General features: G+C 37.0%; 1 protein-coding gene across 4 annotated transcripts in view; it reads right to left on the bottom strand.

Moving 5' to 3' along the window:
• GRIA2 (glutamate ionotropic receptor AMPA type subunit 2) overlaps positions 1–23,170 on the bottom strand; it is a 186,326-nt gene that overhangs the window by 65,510 nt on the left and 97,646 nt on the right. For all 4 annotated transcript variants that reach the window (XM_027567218.1, XM_027567221.1, XM_027567220.1 and 1 more), the window contains exons 4-6: positions 13,933–14,129; positions 8,772–8,825; positions 3,780–3,941 (exon numbers count right to left, since the gene is read on the bottom strand). In XM_027567218.1, coding sequence (XP_027423019.1) covers positions 3,780–3,941; positions 8,772–8,825; positions 13,933–14,129 — 413 coding nt within the window. The remainder of the gene's footprint in view (positions 1–3,779; positions 3,942–8,771; positions 8,826–13,932; positions 14,130–23,170) is intronic.

Here is a 23,170-nt window from a genome sequence, read left to right as displayed (position 1 = left end):
CCCATACCTTGGGACCATCCTCACCTTTTGAGATGGCCCACACTCTGTCTGTGGAGTGTGTTTCTCGCTAAATAAATCCACTTCTTACCTATCACTTTGTCTCTCACTCTCTCACTGAACTCTTTCTGAGCTGAGACATCAAAAACCTGAGCTTCATTAAGTCCTGAGACCAGGTGAGATCTCAGTTAAAAAGCCAAGGGTTCAAGTCCCAATCTGAGTTACAGAGTGTCAGCAGAATAATACAATTTAAGTTTTAAAAAGACTACAAGCCTGGAAGATAGAAGGACAAATGTAGAGCAAGGGAATCCAGTCTGGGAAATCACTGCAATATCCCCAGCAGCAAGGCCGTGGTGGCTGGATGTAAGCGGGTGCAGAATAAGAAGGATGTGCTGACGGATTGGTTGTAGGCGACAGGGCGAGAGAGAAGTCAAGTCCTTGGTTGAAAGGACAACTGTGAAGACAGGGTTGCTATCAACTGACAGTGGAAGACTGTTACAGGAATAATTTTTCAGGGGCTGAAGAGGCAGCAGGGGTAGAAATCAGTTTTAGAGTGTGTTGATCTCCACACATTAGTAAGATATTTTCCTCCAAAGTTACAAGGTCATTGCTGGTTTCTAGCCTGAAGACAACTGATGCCATGAAGACTAGAAGTTTGTCTTCTCTGAGACCTGTAACAGTGCCCACTTGCAAAGTAAAAACTCAGTAAATGTGTATTGAATTGATGAATTATCATTGAACATTAGCAAATTAGTGAAAGAGAATCAGATTTAAAATCTCAGTGCCACAACTCTAGAGTTACTTTTTTGTACAGGATATAAGAATGAAGAAATTTAACATTCATAATTAATATTTGGTGCTTATTAAAATATGTGGAATATTGACAATTTAAGATTTTACTTGTATTGACTGAATAAGATTGATTTTACTTAGGAAACTATAGTAGCTGCATTAACTTTCAAGGAACACTAAAACTTTAAAATAATCATTAATTTAATAGTCCCACAACTCAATATAAATTATGTAACTTCCAGTGCCTAACCACGGAGAGAATTTGATGCAGTGAACTGTATTTTTATAAGTTTTCATGCCTATAGCATAAGTTTTTATTGTAATATAATAAAATATGATTTAAATGATCAGGCAAAGCATCTGGTACAGTCAATGATCCAAAAGAAAATGTGCAAAGAAAGAACATTAGCAATTACTTTCACTCCCTTTCCTTGAACAGATCATAGATGCCACCTGTTTATATTAGGAAATGGTATATTGTTCCCTATCTGGATTGTGTTCCTTTCTTTTGCCCATGAGAAAAATCATGAGAGAAGCAATGATAAAAGCCCTGTCTTGGAATTACTCTTTTACATCTGTCCACAACTGAAGAGCCTGACCTCTTGGCACTGTATCCCTCCCAAATTCTCTGGATTGCTCATGCTATTTTATCAATCTGGTTCTTCTTCCCAAGCATGCCCCTCCACTTTTTTTCCACCTCTGGAAAGCCTCCTTTACTATCCTACCTACCATACTCTCCTAATCAAGTGTAGGAGCTGCCATATTTTACATGCATTGCTCTGTATTCTATAATATTTGCTTATTGACATGTTTGTATCCACCATTGACTGTGGATTAGCAATGGCAAGGGTCATTTTCTAAAAATACCTTCAGTTCCCAGCTCTCAAGTACATGAGCAATACATGCCCATGTTATGACAAATTCCAAGCCAAAGGCACATCCTCCGCATGGATTTTCAGTACTTTTTATCAAGATTCAAAGGCCATTGTTTTCCAAAGCTATGCTAAATATTGATAAGTCTTTGTAAATGTTGTTTTATTTTTGAGCCTAGATTCAAACAGTGGCTCAGAGCCTACTTGTTTTTGTTGTTTTTGGGGATGAAGTAGAAAAGAACAGCTTTATTGCTTTGTGAGGCAAAGGGGGACACAGCAAGCTCGTGCCTTGAAAAACTGTGTCCCAATCTGGGAGAAATTGATGAGGAGTTTTATAGCAATGGTTAAAAGGTGGGGTCTCTGATAAGGATCAGGGTATGTGAAGCACCTTCATTCCTTTAATCTGGAATCATGGCCTTCCCTGAGTTCCAAAGGGCAGGTTCAAACAGTTGCTAATCATGAAAGGAAGGGATGTACAGACAACAGGGCAGTCTTGGGTCAGGGTCTTGGTTCTTCCTCAAGGGATACACATTACTTTATCTTTAAGCTTTTCTGTGGAACAAAACCCCCCAAAAATGGAAGAGCCTATGTTTTTATATTTATGAGCCTGTGTTCTCTGGAGTGCCCCACAAGGAAAGGCCATCACAAACTCTGTGAAACTTGGTAGAAGGAGCCATCAAGGAGCCAGTATGGAAGGAAATACTACAGCAAGAAAGGTCACCAATGATGTGAAATCTGGTGCTACATCTTGGCAATCTTGGCTACATTTTTGGCAGAATATTTGTTCTGCCAAATATTGTTGGCAGAACACATTGCCAACAATCTCTCATCCCCCAGATCTGCTTGAACTTTGATGTATGGCACATGAACTTTAATAATGATATGACTTCCATGAGAAAAAAATCATCTTCTTTGCTTTCATCCTTTCACAGCCGGCAGCTGTGGGAAGCTACAGGATGACTAACAGAGTGTTCAGAGGAACACGTCAGCTCCATCTGAGGGTGAGTGCCATATGCAAGCTCCATCAGAGAACTATATTGGCACCATATCTGGGTGCAGGGAAGCCTGCAATCCCACCAGATGGGATCCACAGTCAGATCCCTGGTGAGAGCAGGTGGAGACAGACACTGATGGCTGTCCTCTGATCCACTGATGCTGACTCTCAGCAGCCCCATTGCACGAAGACATGCCCACAAGACCATAACCCTGTTATAAATGCATATGTGCTGAATCTCAGTCAAGGTCACGAAACAAGAAGCCACCTACTTTTGAGGAAAAATTAGTTCTGGGCTATTCTTTAACGTCCCATGGGACACTTTAATTCTGTGTCAAATTCTCACATGATTAAAAGGATCCATTTGCACACCCCAAAGTAGAAAACTTCAGAGCTTCTAATTTTTATCTAGCACCAGACTCACAGCCAGATACAAATTTAAAGGTAAACATTTATGTCTGTTTTTTTCCATTTGTGCAGAAAACAAGAGCATCAACTAAAATTCTCCAGGCTGTGTCAACATAACTGTGAGGGCATCTGAAATAACACTGTTCCTGATTTGTTATTGCACAATGTGCTTTATAACACAGAGATAAACAGATCACTACACATTTGACAATGTTCTGTAACTTTTAATTTTCATATAACTCTAGTTTCATAAAGCAAGTAAACATGATCTCAGCCCACTCACTCTTCCACGCACTCTCCCTTAGGTTTTACTCTTATCTCTGCTCTCAATAAGGTGACCAACGGAAGAAAAATAAAAACCTTCCTATCAACAGCAGAGATATTCATATTTGGAAGTAAATATAGGCCTGTATGTGTACACACAATACAATACATTGAATAAACAAGTAAAGACTTAAATGTGCCCAGACCCACAGAGCATTCAAAGATTCTTTGATTGCATAAGGCACTATATTTATTTTGTTAATTATTCTAACAAATTTTTTCTTCTTTATAAGACATCCCAGAGAACAAGCTAATCACCAGAAGTTAGTCAGAGACAGAGACAGAGATGGAGGTGGAGGTGGAGACAGAAGTAGAGGTGGAGGTTGGGATGGAACTGGGAAAGGAGGTGGAGGTGGAGATGGAGGTGGCGGCAGATCCCGATAGACGTGTACCTTAATTGTAGTCGTGTGTGCTCCAGGGTATTCTTTTTCTTCCAGTGTTGACCATCTTTCTATAAACTTAGATACCAGAGAATCATCATAGTCCACTATCTGAAATCCAGAGACATTTGCTCCTCCAAACTGAATTTTTAATAGGTCCCCATCAGTAAATCCCTGGGCAGAAAACACATTTATGCCATATTTTTATTAAGAACAACATAGAACTTTGACATTTACCAAATAACTCTATACACTGTGGTTCTGCAAATTTAAAAGAATACCAAAGAGATATAAAAAGCCTATAGTAAATGTTTCATGCATTTTATCAGCCAATATTCTTCTTCAGCACTTAGCATCATCTTGGTTATCGTGGTCCTTAATCAATGATTGTCTACTGGTCCTACTTACATAAAAGTTCTCCGGATTATTGAAATGGAGTCTTATTTATCCTTATCTAAGGAGAAGAATGGGGTTTTATTTATTATGTCTACAACAGAGCACCACTAGATATTTAAACATTAAGCCAGTTCTTCAAGAGCTACAACACTGTGAGATGGTTATTTCTATTCAAATTGTTCATTCTCTCAGATAATATAAAACCCTTTAAAAGAGAAGGAAAGGTTCCAAATGGTTTGTCATTATTTGAGAACAATTAAGCATGAAACTTAGTTTTTATAAAATGTATTTAGTTTTCAAAAATTCACTTCTACTGTATTATTAGGATGAATTCAGTCACCACAAAAACTATCAAATGATGTTTCCACAGACTTCAAATACTGTGCCGATTTAAATTGTACCTCAGTTTGGGAGCACATTCTCTGAATGATGAAATCACAATTTTAAAAAGTCACTATTATAAATATTTTCACTTTATATACTATTCCACATCATTGTGCAAAAGAAGTGAAAATATTTTGACTCTAAAATGTAAGAGAGTCTTTTCTTTGTTGCTGATATTAAAAATATAGTTTAATATTATTTGTGTGGAGGATAATTATCTATATTTTGTTAGTGAATTATGTTTTTGTTTTTCTTTTTATCAAAATAATTCAAATAAAGGAAAATATAGATATAACAAAAATCATAGATTTTCTGTTCTGCCCCACACACGTGTTAGTTAAGCTCTTCAAAACAATCAATTTCAGTAATTTTTGTTTTTCATGCATTTGCCTCCATATTTCTGCATGAAACATTTTTGCTCTTTTTTTCTAACTTAACCATGCTAAGTTTTCTTATGAGTTTATACTTGTGCTAGATGCGTAAGTCTCATAACCAAAGCATCTATCTCTTGTCCCATTTTCATGTTCACTCTTTTCATATTTAAAATTCTGTCATTTGGAGTAAAGCCAAACAATGTGCTAGGATTTCATTTTCCTTCTTAAATAATATGTCCTTCTAATGTTAATGATACCTGCATTTTTTTCATTACTAGAACTTTCTCTGTATTTATCTTTAATTTTTTCCAGTTGCTCCACAAAAAAAATTTCATGTTTATACAAGTAAAGCTTTTTTCAAATAAAATATTCAAACATTGCAAGTAATCTATTTTTCCTGTGTCCTGAAGCCTTCCTCCTTAACGTTGCAACCTGATTGGTTCCTCTTTCAATTTGCTCTGCCATCGTTCCCCTGAAATGCCCCTCCCCACTTTTCTGAGCAGATTCTCTGTATCACTTTTCTCTCCTGTTTTACCCTTTCCTTCTGCTACTGTCTGCAGAAGTCCTCTGAGATGCATGGAGGTACATTTTTGGAGACACTAAATGCCTATAAATATCTTTATTTTGCTCTGACAATTGACCAGTATTTTGTCTGGTCAAAACTTAACATTTCAATTTTTTTTTTTAATTTTTAAATTTAATTTAATTTAATTTTTTAACTTTACAGTATTGTATTGGTTTTGCCATATATCAACATGAATCTGCCACAGGTATACATGTGTTCCCCATCCTGAACCCTCCTCCCTCCTCCCTCCCCGTACCATCCCTCTGGGTCATCCCAGATGAAAATTTCAATTTTAAATTGAAATCCTCATAATCTGAAGGCATTGTTCCAGAGACTTTTGCTTTTTATTAAAAATTACAATGTCATTATTTCTAATCGTTTTTTTGCATGTGACCTGTTTCATACTCCTCCCTGGCCCCCACCTGTCAAAACATTTAAGATCTATTATTTATCTCTGAAATTTCATGATGCTATTTTGTTTAAAATATGAAACCTTTTGTCTTTCATTATTGTGTGTACCCAATAGGCAGTTGTGTGTCATTCAATACCAGGAATTTTTCTGAACATTTCTTTGATAATTTCCTTCTCCTTTTTTTTCACTATTTGTGTCCCTACAAAGTTTATTATTAAGAAGTAACTCTTAGATTAAACATCTCAGTCCCTCAGTCTTCTCCACATACACCATTTTTATATTATATTGTCATTTTGCTACATAATTTGAAAGATTTTCTCAAATTTACCTTCCAAGTTACTAATTTGGATGTGATTTTAGAAAAGAAAAAAAAAAAAAAGTTAATTTCCCAGAGCTTCCCAGAGCTCTTTCTTGTTCCTTTTTTTAGCATCCTTTTCTTTTCTTTATGGATAACATTTTCTCCTCTTTCCCTGCACATATTGTTAAAATTTGAAGCATTATTCTGATTCCTGACTGCCCTATTTCTCTTTACTTATTTATTTGTACTGTGTCCTTCATGGCAAATATTTTTCTCAAATGCCTAGTAATGCTTGGCAGTCTAAGAGGAAGATGCTGAAATGATTCTTGAAATTTGTATGTGCCCAAGTGGGGCTGGTTGATGAGTGAGCCTCACTGTAGACAGAGTCAAGTGGGTGGATGGCAAGGGTTTTAATCTGTATATGAAGGGCTGAAGAAAGGAAAATCGCATTCCCTGTGACAACTTCTTTATCACTTTATCCCTTTTAATGACATATCAGGAACTGAACCACAGCCTGTTGGGGAGGTTAATCAAGCTTTCAGCAATTCCTGAAGAAATGAGCCAACAATAATATCTGAGGAGTTTTCTATCTATTACAACCACTTCCTCTTACACTCATTAGCCACTGGGCAGAGAAAGCATGCAAGTCCAATCAAGAGTTTAGAAAATGAACGCCCTTCAAGTTTGGATGACATTCTTCAATTTTAAATGTCAGGGAAATTTTCAAGTGCCCTAGAAATTCTCAGAAACTGCAGCAGTCTACAGATTCTTTGAATCTACTGATTCACCAGAAGTTCCATATGGTGAGGATACAAAGTATTTAAAAAAGGAAAAAGACCACTTGAATTCAGATAAAATACTAGGTAGACTTTTCCCTAGAAGCATGACAGCAGCAAGAAGTTGCTTTTCTTTTTGACTCTTTTTACTTTGGTCATTCAAACACATATTTCCTTTTTCATATCAACTCTCAAATTGATGGACCTCCTTCTGTCATTATTTCTCCATGTTCCAATATAATTTCTCCATCTGGACATTTTTAAAGATCACAGCTTTCAGAGTAGCTCTATGCTGTTCATCAAATGGCACAATTCACATGGGGACTGACTGTCCAGACTGTTCCTTGCACAGAACAGTTCTGGAAAGACTGATTACAGAGCTGCATTTATTTTAACTCTTGCTTCTCTAGTCAGGAGTCATTTAGGGTCTATAAGCCAACTTATAAGTAAGTTGTTCCAAGGAATTTTTAGAGTAGCTATTTCATTGCCAAACAGAAATTTTATATTGAACAACCAGTTTTTCCCAATAGCATGTATGTCTGGGGTTTAATATTCTTTATCAATGCTGAAAACAATATTTATCACTTGTAAAGTTGTGGGCTTTTTCAATCGCTCCATGACTACTAGAAGTAATGTCTTGTGATATAACAATCTAATATTCCAGAAGCCATGACACAGATCTTCATTTGTATAAATAGGAAACCTCAGAGTTCTATAATGCTGTGGAGAATACATTCTCATTCTCTTCTTTTATCCCTCTTCTAATCGCGTTTTTTCTCAGGTTGGGGAGAGGCAGCCCTCAATTACACAGAGTCACATTTAATAAAGATTGTAAACCTTTGGAACACTAAAAACTGGAGCTCATTTTATTGCTGATTTAAAAATTGCTTTGAAAAATGGAAATATCTAGTGATAATTCTAAATTGACTTTGATTATACTGAAGAAAGGGAGATGCAATTAACTACTGGGATGTTTCAATACAGGGGCTTCTCAGGTGATTCAGTGGTAAAGAATCCGCCTGCCAACACAGGAGATGCAGGTCCAATCCTCGGGTTGGGAAGATCCCCTGGAGGAGGAAATGGAAACCCACTCCTGTATTCTTGCCTGAGAAATCCCATGGACAGAGCAGCCTGGTGAGTTATAGTCCATAGGGTCGCAAAGAGACACAACTGAGCAATACATACATGTGTTTCAGTATAATCTTAATTTTAGAGGAATCTCAAAGAAAAAGTGATCAACTGTAGTAATTCAGTTTTCGTTGTGTTGCTTATATAGCAAGTAGGAAATCAGAAATAAATAATGTATAACATATCAATATTCTAGATATTTCCAGGTTTTCTTTTGCACTAAGACACAGGTTCACAAATGTGCATTTACAGTATATATATATATATATATATATACACACACACACAAAGAACTTTAAAGAAATGGGTAAAGGGTAACATTTATAAATTATAGTGACAGAAACAAGAGGAAACTTGGACAATAAAATTTTATCTTTTTGAAAATTTTCCGTCAGTTAACACAAAGCATATGCCTTGTAACACAAAGCATAAGCTTGTCAAATATTGTTCTATCATTTCTCACATCATTTATAATAATTGGAAAGTGATTAGGAAATATAAAGTGGAAAGTAAATCTAAAAAATAACAAAGTCAGAAAAACATCACCACTTCTAAATGACCAATGTAATCAAAATATGTTTTTAAAAATACCATTGATAAATCCTGGCCATTGATTGTTTTTAATTTATAGGCATCTCTATTAAAATAATAACTATCATTAATTCACCTACCAGATTTGCAATGATGTAATGGTACCCTTTAACATGTTTTCCAATGGTAATAACCTGACAAAGATAAAAAAACAAATGTAAGTAATGAAAATGCACAATTACTTATGACTTGATTCAGAAAATTTTTAAAAATTATTTACTATGTTTCTTGATCATCTACAAAGAGTCATATTTGATAAAACATGATTATCAAATTCAGACACTATTTCTCTCAGAAAAAAGTAACCATACATTTCAGCACTTTATACATTTTACCATTCAAGAAGCCAACAACTAAAAAAAAAAATACATATGTATTTTATAGTACATTAATTTTAAAAGAATATTAAGAAGTATACGACAGAATTCTAACAGAGGACTGTAAAATACTATTCCAATCTTAAGACTCTTGAAATAATTGTAGCCTAGTTACAATGAACATTGTTATTTCCAGTTTGAAGCAGCAAAATATCAGGGAAGCTAATTTTTCTCCACAAATCCAAGTCAAAAATCAATGGCGAGATAAACACCGAATGGAACAAGCAATTGTTGGTAATGCTCACAACAATCCTGGACATTACTGAATCAACTGGACCCCTCACTGATCTAAATCACTTATAAAGAAAAATGGGTGAAATAGCCATACTGTAGAGTGGTACTTAGATACTCCACTGTAATTTCTATTTTTAAGGAAATAGTCACACCTATGGAAAGCATCACATGCTAATAAAAATTGGAAAACATTAGCTCATTTCCTTATTAAACTATTTGGGGGCTTCTCTTTGCTTTTAGCAAAATGATCAAAATCCTTCAAATGTAGCAAAATCCAGGTCCACCTTTTTCCTCTCTAACTAGAGTCTTCTTTCAGTTTCTTTGTGCACAAAAGGTTTCTTTCCATCACCCTCAGGGCTTTCATAGATCCCATTTACTCTGCTTGGAAAGTTCCCCCACCTCCACGTTCTTTGTCTCTTGAGGCACAGTGAATCCCAGCCTAAATTGCTATCTCCTACAAGATTCCCTTCCTGAATTCACTCCCTCATCCCAGACAAAGTCAGGTGCTCAAAAAGCAGGTGAAAGTCACTCAGTCTTCTCTGAGTCTTTGCGACTCCATGGACTATACAGTCCATGGAATTCTCCAGGCTAGAAAACTGGAGTGAGTAGCCTTCCCCTTCTCCAGGGGGCCTTCCCAACCCAGGGATTGAACCCCATCAAAAAAACAAGTGGAGGGCCAAACCCTAGAAACATTCCACCATATTTCACCACCACCCCATATGGCAGACTTTGCTTCTAAGTGGTCGCTATTTGAAAGGGAGTTTGGGCTTATATTATTTTGTAACTTATTTTTATGTTACACAACCAAATTGCCTTTTCCCAGAAAAAGAACACTTTGTATTGAAGGTAGGATTTTGAAGAAAAGATATCCTCCTAAATGAAATGCACTTTAATTAACATAAGCTGAATTCAGATGGTCATGTCTCATATTTCTTACTGGCATCTATTGACTGTTCTTACTGGTCATCCTACCGTATCAATCATGCATGTCTTCCTTCCGGGAATTAAGAAAAATCACAGTATAAATGGTGCTGCCAGAAGTAGAAGTCCTTGACTTGTGTGTTCATTGACAGAAAGAATAAATATGAAAATGATCTAGCCCTACTTCTGCCTAACAATTAGTATCAGTCATACAATCATATTTCTGTTTTATGGAGCCATTAGTATTATACTAACAACAGGAAGTTTGTTAATTTCTAAATGCTTTTGATGTCTGAGTCCTTTTCTCACGTAATCACAACTGGAAATAGGTATTTCTAAGATTTTATTAAGCGATAAAGTACTCAAGACTAACATTGTTTAATTCTATTTCTAACTAATTTAAGCTATTAAGAATATAAAGTTTTATCTCATCTCCATTCTCTTGACAGAGGGAATAAGCTAATAGTGTTTCCTTTTCTTTATATGTACCACAGACCTACATTTTGCCTAGTAAACTATTCAACAAAGGCCTTCAATGATTTCTCAATTGAAATTACTTTTGTGTTCAACTCTTTTTCTCGTAATATCCTGTTCTGTTCCTTAATAGTATACAGCATTATTACAGTTGCATATTTATTGGACTATAAAACATCATGACTGTTCACCTTGATGGGGCAAGCCAGTCTGTTTAATATTATGTTTTTGGATCTACTGCAGTGCCTGTCTGGCAAACATTAGATGCTGAGAGAAATTTATTGAACAAACACATGAAGGCTTGAACACAAGCCAGCCAGCCAAGTGGTACCCGTGTGTGAACCTTCCATAAATCTTCCAACTCCTGTTAAGACAGATACTTCCTCCTCCATGCTCTTAGACCACATTGCATTATAACCCGCAATACTGCAGCATTGATTATGTGTGAACACTTTCATTCTCCTCTAAACAGTGAATTCATGAGGTGCAGTCTAGGCTTTCTTTCCTTTCTCTGTATCCCTCATTCCAGACACATATAATGTGCTCAATAAATGCACACATGCACACTGCACATTCAAATAAAATATAAGCCCAAGATACTGTGTACATTTTTAATGGATGTCCATATAGACATTTATTTAATCACAATCATGTATTATTTGTTTCAAAACATTCTATTCCATGAAGGAACGTCATTTGCAGCAACACTGATGGATCTAGAGATTATCATACTAAATGAAATAAGCCAAAGACAAATACCATATGATATTATTTACATGTGGGATCTAAAATATGATTCAAAGGAACTTACCTATGAAACAGAAGTGGACTCACAGACATAGAGAACCGATTTGTGGTTGCCAAGGTGGAGAGGTGGGAGAGTGAAGGACTGGGATTTGGGGATTAGCAAATTCAAACTATTGTATATAGAATGGATAAATAACAAAGTCCTATTGTATAGCACAGAGAACTCTATTCAATATTCTTTGATAAACCATCATGGAAAAGAATATGAGAAAGAATGTATATATATATATGTATGCTGCTGCTGCTAAGTCACTTCAGTCACGTCCGACTCTGTGCAACCCCATAGACGGCAGCCCACCAGGCTCCCCCGTCCCTGGGATTCTCCAGGCAAGAACACTGGAGTGGGTTGCCATTTCCTTCTCCAATGCATGAAAGTGAAAAGTGAAAGTGAAGTTGCTCAGTCGTGTCCGACTCTTAGCGACCCCATGGACTGCAGCCCACCAGGCTCCTCAGTCCATGGGATTTTCCAGGCAAGAGTGCTGGAGTGGGGTGCCATCACCTTCTCCAATATATATAGATAGATAGATAGACAGATATAGATATATATATATATATAACTGAATCACTTTGCTGTATAAGAGAAACTAACTAACATTTTAAATCAAGTATTCTGAAGGAGATCAGCCCTGGGATTTCTTTGGAAGGAATGATGCTAAAGCTGAAACTCCGGTACTTTGGCCACCTCATGTGAAGAGTTGACTCATTGGAAAAGACTCTGATGTTGGGAGGGATTGGGGGCAGGAGGAGAAGGGGACGACAGAGGATGAGATGGCTGGATGGCATCACTGACTCGATGGACGTGAGTCTGAGTGAACTCTGGGAGTTGGTGATGGACAGGGAGGCCTGGCATGCTGCGATTCATGGGGTCGCAAAGAGTCAGACACCACTGAGCGACTGATCTGATCTGATCTGATACTTTAATAAAATAAATTTTAAGAAGATCCATTCTCTATATTCCCAGTTGCTCTCAAAGTTTCTCTCTTCTGGTTTTGAAAAAAATATTTTCTTATAGGCTTTCACCAACCTGTATTATGATGAGTCATGAATACATAAATTTTTAAAGCCAAAGACTAATGACTATTATTAAAATTCAGTTTTAATGAGAATCTCTTCTGAAATTCAAATGAGTTGTTGAGGTCACATTTGAACAAGAGGCCTTCAGGTTAAAAACAATCCCAGTCTCACATCCTGAGATAAGATTAGGACTTTTCTACTGATATGTTCACTTCTCTGGCATACAACATTTTGTTCTTCCTCATAACAAGCTAATTTTTTTCACTTATTCAATATTTCATGAAAAATCTGTTTTGTATATCTTAGGCCTTGTATTATTCTATATCAATTAAGGTTTCATCAACATTTGCATCTGCAAAATGCTTTGTGTTATATGGATTAATGAATCTAATTTTCTCTTCAAAGCCTAGAAAGACAATAAATGCATAATAAACTGCATATTTTATTTCCAATCCTATATTATTCCAAGGAATAATTTCATGTATATTCATTTATATATAGCATTATTCTAAGGAAAATATAAGTATACATTTTCAGTTGAAAAAGAAGCAGATCCCTGTGGAGGAGACTTCAGTCAGTAAATCCTGATGCTTTTCACCACCACCCCTGGTCATCCCCCTATCTGTATAACATAAATGACTTTATTTCTATCCCTTGAATATCACTACATGGCTGTCGTATTCTGAAAGATCTTAAATTTTGAAAGAAAAATTGTGTGAAGAGCACAGATAAAGCATCTATATCTCTGATATCATGTTATTCTTTAAAATATTGCAAATTAATACATCTAGTTTACTTCTCAAACAGAAAGGATGAAGTATATCTCTCCTATGTATTTTATTTTCATAGATTAATAGTTTCATAAGTGACACAAAACCTACCTACTAGGAGGAAAAAATTTCTTCTTGGAAAAATAAATACCCACTCTTTCTGAAGACCTAAACCCACTCAGACAAAATCCAGGTTTAGCACACCACATTGTATTACCCTAAATGTTTGATCCTTTGTGTCTTGCCAAAGAATTCATATATTACTTACTTTTCCCTTAGGACTCAGGCTTATTTTCACTTAATATGTGTCTATTTCTTTATCTGTAAAGGTTCAAAGGAATTGGATTTCCTTTGAATTGAATTTCCATTTCAAAATACTGAAGTTTAGGACAACAATCACCATACACAACATGAGCCAGGAATCATGTATTGAATATATGTAATGATTAGTGTGATGTGTCTGCGTTGTTGGGGACCCCCTGTTATTGCTCACTGAAGCCAGAGATAATCTAACTGATGATCTGTGCTGTATCCTCCCTAAACCGTCAAAAACTGCTGCACCAGCATCTCACACACACACTCTGCAAACGCTGACACTGCACGCAGCCTCTAAATTTGGTGCCTTAGGAAACAGAGGAGCCAACCTGGTCTACGATGTCGTTGACTTTGTCCCGCTCACAGTCCAGGATGACACGCCGCTCCTTTTTTAGCTCCAGATCCTGGAAGAGGGAGCGGTAGGTCTCATCTTTCTTGTCGTTGTTAATGTTCCCCACATTGATGGCAGTCACTTGCCACTTCTTCTCGGCGGCAGAATCCAGCACGGCCTGCAGGGTGGACAAGCCTAGGAAGGCAGAGAGACGTGGGGCCTGATGAGGAGGCTGGAAAAACGCAGAACCGCGCTGGGAAACTGACAGCAAATATATTTTGAAGGTTGATATTTTTGTGCAATTAAGGGGATACTGACACCTCTAAAAAGCTACAGCTAAAATCCTTATCAACATCCACTTATTTCCACTTTACATCAACAGCTCTTTCCTCTAACTGCCATTGTTTTGATGAAAAGAGTCATAGCTTGAAGAAAAACCACACCCCTTTCTTTCAGCCCCCTTTTCCCAACTGTCTTCCTCTGAATAGTACCAAAGTGTGATTTTTTTTTTTTTTAATACTTTGGGGTTTTGTTTTGTCTTGTTTTGGCCAAACTGAGCAGCATGTGAGATCTTAGTTCTCCTAAGAGGGTTTGAACCTGCACCCTGGGCAGTCTGTAAAAGCACACAGTCCCAACCACAGGACTGCCTGGGAATTCCCTCTCTCTGTTTCACTGTTGTTGTTGTTGGGTTACTTGTTTTTGCTTTAAGTTTTTTTTTTTTTTTTTTAATGTGGATCATTTCTAAAGTCTTTATTTAATTAGTTACAATATTGCTTCTGTTGTTTATATTCTGGTTTTTTTTTTTTTTTTTTTGGCTTCAAGGCATGTGTAGTCTTAGCTCCCTGACCACATATTTAACCCACATTCCCTGCATTGGAAGGTGAAGTCTTGACCACTGGGAATGGGGAAGTCTCTATCTCTGGCTTTAACAAAATAAAAAGACATTCCATTCTTTCTTGTACACAAAAGTAATATTTGTTTATCTATGGCACTCTATTTCACATTATTATCCTGAAGAGTCTGAGTCTGTTTTCAGTGAGATTAATCTATGTGGGTCTCTGTGACCCTAAAAGCCAGTCATCTCTGAGGCTCTATTTCTTCCTATCATTTTCCAGTTAGCAGTTATTATTTTCTTCCTCAGCCTTCTGTTATATCATTTTGTGTGTGTGTTATTGGGACTAATGATGCAGAAATTACATGTTCACCTCTTAAGCAGATGGGCAGCCAGCTTTCTCACACATATAAGTTATATTTACTCAACTTCCCAAAGGTGAGACCACTCTGCTAATAGTAACCGCTTATAGCATCATACAACTTAGAAAATGTATTTTTATTTTTTACTTGTTCACACATTACCTCATATGTAGAATTTGGAGGAGGAACACTTTGGGAATGTCTTTCTTAAAGTTAATTCTGCCATTTAACATTTGTAAAACCAGTATATAAATGTGTCTTTCATGTTACTTCAACTCTTCATAGCCAACACAAATTCAGCACTTCTACAAAGAGCTTAATGAACAATAAAAATCAAGGCTCCAAAAAGAATTCAGGTCTCCTCACATCATCTTCCTTATTCCAGACAGACAAGACTATTGATCCTCTTTTATCCATAGAATGTGGGACTTACCCAATTTAATCACATGACTAAAAGCTTTATTCATGTACTGAACTTTATGTAAATCTATTTACCACAACAAAACAATCTTGTTGAAAATTACCTGATCCTGGAAAATATTGTTAAAGTTTTTACTGATTCTATACTGGCCAAGGATATTTAAGAAGGATCTAGAACATCTTGTTACACCATAAAGCAAGGAAACTCTGCAAAACTACCAGCACTGGGTCAAAGACTCAGAAACCAATTTGAGAAGAATCACTTTAAATAAAGATGAGGCAATGTGAACATCAGTAAGAATAATATCTACAAAATACTTAAATATATACATTTTTAAATCCATAAATTAGCAATGACAGTTAATAAAAACATGTTATTTCCTTTGAGAGATGCCATTTGATGGCTTTTTGAAAGAAGCCAAGTAATTATTTTGAAAACTGGTCAATAAAGGAAAATAAACAAGCTTTTTTCCTGCCTTTCCTATATGAACTCTACTCAGGGTGATAATTAAGGGGGGTTTTTCTTTTTGGAAAAAACTCCAGCTAATAAATGATGAAATAATACAGATTCAGAATTATAACCAATCTTGCAACACCAAGTGAATTAATGAATCAAGACAACAATGGTTAACTAATGCTAAAAACACAAAAAGAGAGAGAAGATGGCCAGAAGTTACCTTTCAAATGGGGATACTCAATATCACCTATGCAGTATTCACGCCAAAGAAGCTAATGTGAACCTCAACAAGCATCTAGATCTAATTATCCATTTATTAAGAATAAAGGCAATGTGTTAAATGCCACAGTGGTGCAATCATCAAATTCAAGACTGTGGGAATCTTTTCAAGAAAATTAGAGATACCAAGGGAACATTTCATGCAAAGATGGGGACAATAAAGGACAGAAACATTATGGACCTAAAAGAAGCAGAAGATACTAAGAAGAGAGGGGAAGAATACACAGAAAAACTATACAAAAAGGATCTTAATGACCCAGATAATCACGCTGGTGTGTTCACTCACCTAGAACCAGACATTCTAGAGTGCAAAGTCAAGTGGGCCTTAGGAAGCATAACTATGAACAAAGCTAGTGGAGGTGATGGAATTGCAGCTGAGCTATTTCAAATCCTAAAAGATGATGCTGTGAAAGTGCTGCACACATATTTTGCAATATGCCAGCAAATTTGGAAAATTCAGCAGTGGCCACAGGACTGGAAAAGGTCAGTTTTCATTCCAATTCCAAAGACAGGCAATGCCAAAGAATGTGTAAACTACCATAAAATTGCAGTCATCTCACACACTAGCAAAGTAATGCTCAAAATTCTGCAAGCTAGGCTTCAACAGTACATGAACTGGGAACTTCCAGATGCTCAAGCTGGATTTAGAAAAGGAAGAGAAACCAGAGATCAAATTGCCAATATCCACTGGATCATGGAAAAAACAACAGAACTACAGAAAAACATCTACTTCTGCTTCACTGGGGCTTCTCTGATAGCTCAGTTGGTAAAGAATCTGCCTGCAAAAAAGGAGATCTTGGTTCAATTCCTGGGAGGGGAAGATCCGCTAGAGAAGGGATAGGCTATCCACTCCAGTATTCTTGGGCTTCCCTTGTGCCTCAGCTGGTAAAGAATCTACCTACAATGTGGGAAACCTGGGTTCGATTCCTGGGTTGGGAAGATCCCCTGGAGAAGGGAAAGGCTACTCACTCTGGTATTCTGTCTTAGAGAATTCCATGGATTGTATAGTCCATGGGGTTGCAAAGAGACAGACAGGACTGAGCAACTTTCACATTCACGCTTCATTGACTACTCTAAAGCTTTGATTGTGTGGATCACAACAAACTGTGGAAAATTCTTCAACAGATGTAAATATCAGATCTTACCTGTCTCCTGAGATACCCATATGCAGGTCAAGAAACAAAAATTAGAACCAGACATGGGACAATGGACTGGGTTCCAAACTGGGAAAAGAGTATGCCAAGGCTGTATATTGCCACCCTGCATATTTAACTTATATGCAAGCACATTATACAAAATGCCAGGCTAGATGAAGCACAAGCTGGAATCAAGATTGCTGGGAGAAATATCAATAACCTCAGATATGCAGATGACACCACACTATGGCAGAAAGCAAAGAGAAACTAAAGAGACTTTTGATGAAAGTGAAAGAGGAGAGTGAAAGTGCTGCCTTAAAACTCAACATTCAAAAAACTAAGGTCATGGCATCCTGTCCCATCACTTCATGGCAAATAGATGGGGGTTTCAATGGAAACAGTGAGAGACTTTATTTTCTTGGGCTCCAAAATCACTGCAGATGGTGACTGCAACCATGAAACTAAAACACACTTGCTTCTTGGAAGAAAAGCTATGGCAAAGCTAGACAGCATATTAAAAAGCAGAGACATTAGTTTTCTGACAGAGGTAAGTATAGTCAAAGCTATGATTGTTCCAGTAGTCATGCATAGATGTGAGATTTGGACATAAAGAAAGCTGAGCACTGAAGAATTGATGCTTTTGAAACTGTGGTGTTGAAGAAGACTCTTGAAAACCCCTTGGACTGCAAGATCACACCAGTCAATCCTAAAGGAAATCAGTCCTGAATATTCATTGGAAGGACTGATGCTGAAGCTGAAGCTCCAATGCTTTGGCCACCTCATGTGAAAAACTGGCTCATTGTAAGACCCTGATGCTGGGAATAATTGAAAGCAGGAGGAGAAGGGACGACAGAGAATGAGCTGGCATCACCAACTCAACTGACATGCGTTTGAGCAAGCACCTGGAGACAGTGAAGGACAGGGAAGGCTGTCATGCTGTAGTTCATGGGGTCACAAAGAGTGGGACATGACTGAGCGACTGAACTGACTGACAGACTGTGGGGAAACTATATCACCTTACAAAGGCTTAAGATATATGTTAACCAACTGGATATATGGGGCTCATTTTTATCCTGATTCAAACTGTGAAAAAAGCAGATGATGTTAGAAACAAATTAATGTTAACTTGCCTATATATGATGATAATACTGTGGTTATATTTAAACCAAGAGAATTATTCTTTCAAAGTACAAACTGAAATATTTACAGATGAAATAACAGGATGTGAAGTATCTGCTTGAAAATAATGGTGAGAGGCAGAAGGACAGAGATAAAATGACATTCCTCTTATCAGTCATTAATAAAGTTGGCTTAAGCGTCCTGGAGGGTCTCCATATTATTCTGTCCTTATTGTTATTTAAAATATTTCTTAATGAAAATTAAAAATAATTTACTTCCATTTTTTCAAATTGAAAAGTAGGATCATAAATTAAACTTAAAATGAATTATGTGGAGTTTTGCGGCAAAACAACAAACTCAGTTTCCTCCATTTGGTCTTGTAACAACAATAAAAACAAAATTAAACAAGATTTTCTCAAGGGATAATTTAAACAGGGACTACATGCCATTGTAAAAAATATATTAATGAAGATTTCTTTTGAAAAATTCAGGGATCACCTATGATTTCCATTCACTGTAAATAAATAGCCAGGTTTCCCAGATGGCACAGTAGTAAAGAATCACCTGCCAATGCAGGAAGCACAAGAGACACAATCCTTCCAGGATTCAAGTCCTTTTCTTGATTTTCATCATCAGTGAGGACAGTACCACCATTGTTCATCAGAATCAATTCGATAGCTATTAATGTGCTTGAAAATAGTTATTAAGTTATTCAGTTTTCTTTTCTAGTAGGGGAAAAAAAGCTAATTTTCTAAACTTTTTCCACTGTCAAGGTCCTACCTTTTCACATTCCAATCATGATGTGACTCTGCTTTGTCACCTCTTTAAAAACTACATATCAGTTTTACATAACATATGCATGTGTATGCACTAAGTCACTCCAATACTGTCTGACTCTTTGTGACCCTATGGACTGTAGCTCTCTAGGCTCCTCTGCTGCTGCTACTGCTGCTAAGTCACTTCAGTCGTGTCCAACTCTGTGCAACCCCATAGATGGCAGCCCACCAGGCTCCGCTGTACCTGGGATTCTCCAGGCAAGAACACTGGAGTGGGTTGCCATTTCCTTCTCCAATGCGTGAAAGTGAAAAGTGAAAGTGAAGTCGCTCAGTCGTGTCCGACTCTTAGCGACCCCATGGACTGTAGCACACCAGGGTCCTCAGTCCATTGAATTCTCCAGGCAAGAATACTAGAGTGGCTTGCCCTGCCCTCCTCCAGGGGATCTTCTAGACCCATGGATCAAACTTGCGTCTCCTGCATCTCAGGCTGGTTCTTTACCTTCGAGCCACCAGGGAAACCCACACATACGTATATTTCTTTCCTTTTGGACTTTCTTCCCATTCAGGTCACCACAGAGCACTGAGTAAGTTCCCTGTACTATACAGTAGGTTGCCTTCAGTTATCTATTTTATACATAATATCAATAGTGTATATGTGTCAATCCCAGTCTCCCTATTCATTTCATATCCCTCTTTTTTCCCTTAGTATAAATATGTTTGTTCTCTACATCTATGTCTCTATTTCTGCTTTGCAAGTAAGATCATCTATACCATTTTTATAGATTCCACAGGCATTAATATACAGTATTTGTTTTCCTCTTTCTGACTTACTTCACTCTGTTTGACAGCCTCTGTGATGACCTAAATGGGAAGGAAACCCAAAAGAAGAGGGAATGTATGTGACTGTAAAGCTGATTCACTTTGCTGCACAGCATAAACTGACACAACATTGTAAAACAACTATACTCCAAAAAGAAAAATATGAAACCCACATAACCCACGACCTCTCTTTACATACATTATTTTGCCTTTTTATACTTAGTATTTGAAGCTATTATATACATGCACAGATAAAAATTCTCTTTTTGCACACCTTAAATAATCATATGGGTGGTGATCTATGTTATAGATTGTCATATAGCACTTATACATGAGCTTCCTTTCTTCTAGGCAATAAATTACTTCATGTTGTTTTCATTTATTATGAAGTTTACCACATACTAAATTATAATTTCAAGTGGTGATATTCTTAATATTCTGTCTTATCCACCATGAGGCTTCCCTGGTGGCTCAGTGGAAAAGAAGCCCCAGCCAATGCAAGAGACACAAGAGATGTGGTTTCAATCCCTGGGCCAGGAAGATCCCTTGGAAGAGGAAATGTCAACCCACTCCAGTATTCTTGCCTGGAGAATCCCATGGGCAATGGAGCCTGGTAGGCTACAGTCTGAAGGGTTGCAAAGAGATGCACATAACAGCAACTAAACATGCCCGCACACCTATCAACCAACATATATAACAAGACATTTTAAATGTAAATGCCAATATTCTAAACCTAATATTTACTGTCAGATCACCTTGTCCAAAATATGGAGATGATATATAAAATCAATAAAGATGCATTTAAAGAAATGGCTGAATCAAACTCATCCATTTAATGTATCAAAAATAACACAGTTGTGCAGATTCTGTTATTAAAACTCTCAGGATTAATATTCTGTAACCTCTAAAACCCCCCAAAATATATCCATTTATTGATGCTAAACTGCCCAGATGGTACAACATCAGAAATGAATTTAGTTTCATCAGAAGACATGGAAGAATATTCAATCATCTCCTAAGAACAGACAGAAATAATTCACGAACTGTGGGCTGATCTGTCCCATATTTTGAAAGGCTGATGTCCCAGCCTTATTAATCCATATTTCAGAGTTGTTTTTTGAGTAATAGTAACTGATTCTCATCAGGCACCCTATCTATCAGATCTAGTCCCTTAAATCTATTTTTCACTTCCACTGTGTAATCATAAGGGATATGATTTAGGTCATACCTGAATGGTCTAGTGGTTCTGCCTCTTGAGAAACCTATATGCAGGTCAGGAAGCAACAGTTAGAACTGGATACGGAACAACAGACTGGTTCCAAATAGGAAAAGGAGTACGTCAAGGCTGTATATTGTCACCCTGCTTATTTAACTTCTATGCAGAGTACATCATGAGAAACACTGGGCTGGAAGAAGCACAAGTTGGAATCAAGATTGCCTGGAGAAACATCAATAACCTCAGACATGCCGATGACACCACCCTTATGGCACAAAGTGAAGAGGAACTCAAAAGCCTCTTGATGAAAGTGAAAGTGGAGAGTGAAAAAGTTGGCTTAAAGCTCAACATTCAGAAAATGAAGATCATGGCATCTGGTCCGATCACTTCATGGCAAATAGATGGGGAAACAGTGGAAACAGTGTCAGACTTTATTTTCTTGGGCTCCAAAATCACTGCACATGGTGACTGCAGCCATGAAATTAAAAGACACTTACTCCTTGGAAGGAAAGTTATGACCAACCTAGATAGCACATTCAAAAGCAGAGACATTACTTTGCCAACAAAGGTCTGTCTAGTCAAGGCTATGGTTTTTCCTGTGGTCATGTATGGATGTGAGAGTTGGACTGTGAAGAAAGCTGAGTGCCGAAGAATTGATGCTTTTGAACTGTGGTGTTGAAGAAGACTCTTGAGAGTCCCTTGGACTGCAAGGAGATCCAACCAGTCCATTCTAAAGGAGATCAGTCCTGGGTGTTCTTTGGAAGGACTGATGCTAAAGCTGAAACTCCAGTACTTTGGCCACCTCATGTGAAGAGTTGACTCATTGGAAAAGACTCTGATGCTGGGAAGGACTCGGGGCAGGAGGAGAAGGGGACGACAGAGGATGAGATGGCTGGATGGCATCACTGACTCGATGGACGTGAGTCTGGGTGAACTCCGGGAGTTGGTGATGGACCAGGAGGCCTGCAATTCATGGGGTTGCAAAGAGTCGGACACGACTGTGACTGAAGTGAAGTGAACTGAATTGAACTGACTCAAGTATTTTCTCAATGTAGTCTGCCCTTTTCCTAAAACTAAGAGTTTAGTATTATGTTTGGTTATATAAAATTAATAGATAATTTAAAAAAAAATTTTAAATCACTGACTATGCATATCACAAATAATATGGTGAAACCAAATTATTCATACAAAACACAAATTAATGCATTTAGTGTCTTGGTAACATAGTCTATTAGGGGAGGAACTATTACCTCTTTCCCTTCCACACAAACTAGCCTAAAAGTATCTTTATAAATACATTCATCCCTTAATTCAGAATATAAACTTGTATGAACAATGGGAATTCTATATAAATATTGGTTTGTTTAAAACTTTTAGTAGCTGGTTATTCGACCAGCATTTGTACCACTAAATCAGGATATATAAATCCTGGCTTTATTTCTAATTATTTCATTGCTTAGGACAAAGAAAATTTGAGATACACAATTGTTCATCTACAAATAGAAAAAAAAATCTGGAAAATTAACTTTTCTAGCTAATAAATGTACTTAAAATATATTCTGAAAAACCTCAAGAATATTATAGAACTCTAAAATAAAGTTCTATACTCTACTAAATGCTCAGATTTCTGGACAGAAAAAAGAATGGCTAAAGTACTGTTACTTATTTCTTTACTGTATTATTTCTTCATGTGCTTAACTGTTGCTGGATTAGTTATAGCTGTATAACCTATTCATAAGCTGACAATCTCCCTAAATATTCTCTCCAAGTGTTACTAGAAGCAGTTAACAGTCTCATCTTGAGCTAGTGTTCATAATACT

This window comes from Bos indicus x Bos taurus, chromosome 17 (assembly GCF_003369695.1).
Source record: "Bos indicus x Bos taurus breed Angus x Brahman F1 hybrid chromosome 17, Bos_hybrid_MaternalHap_v2.0, whole genome shotgun sequence".
NCBI classification, from domain to species: Eukaryota; Metazoa; Chordata; class Mammalia; order Artiodactyla; family Bovidae; genus Bos; species Bos indicus x Bos taurus.
Note: the sequence above shows the minus strand (reverse complement) of the source record. Positions and strands in the feature narration are given on the sequence as shown.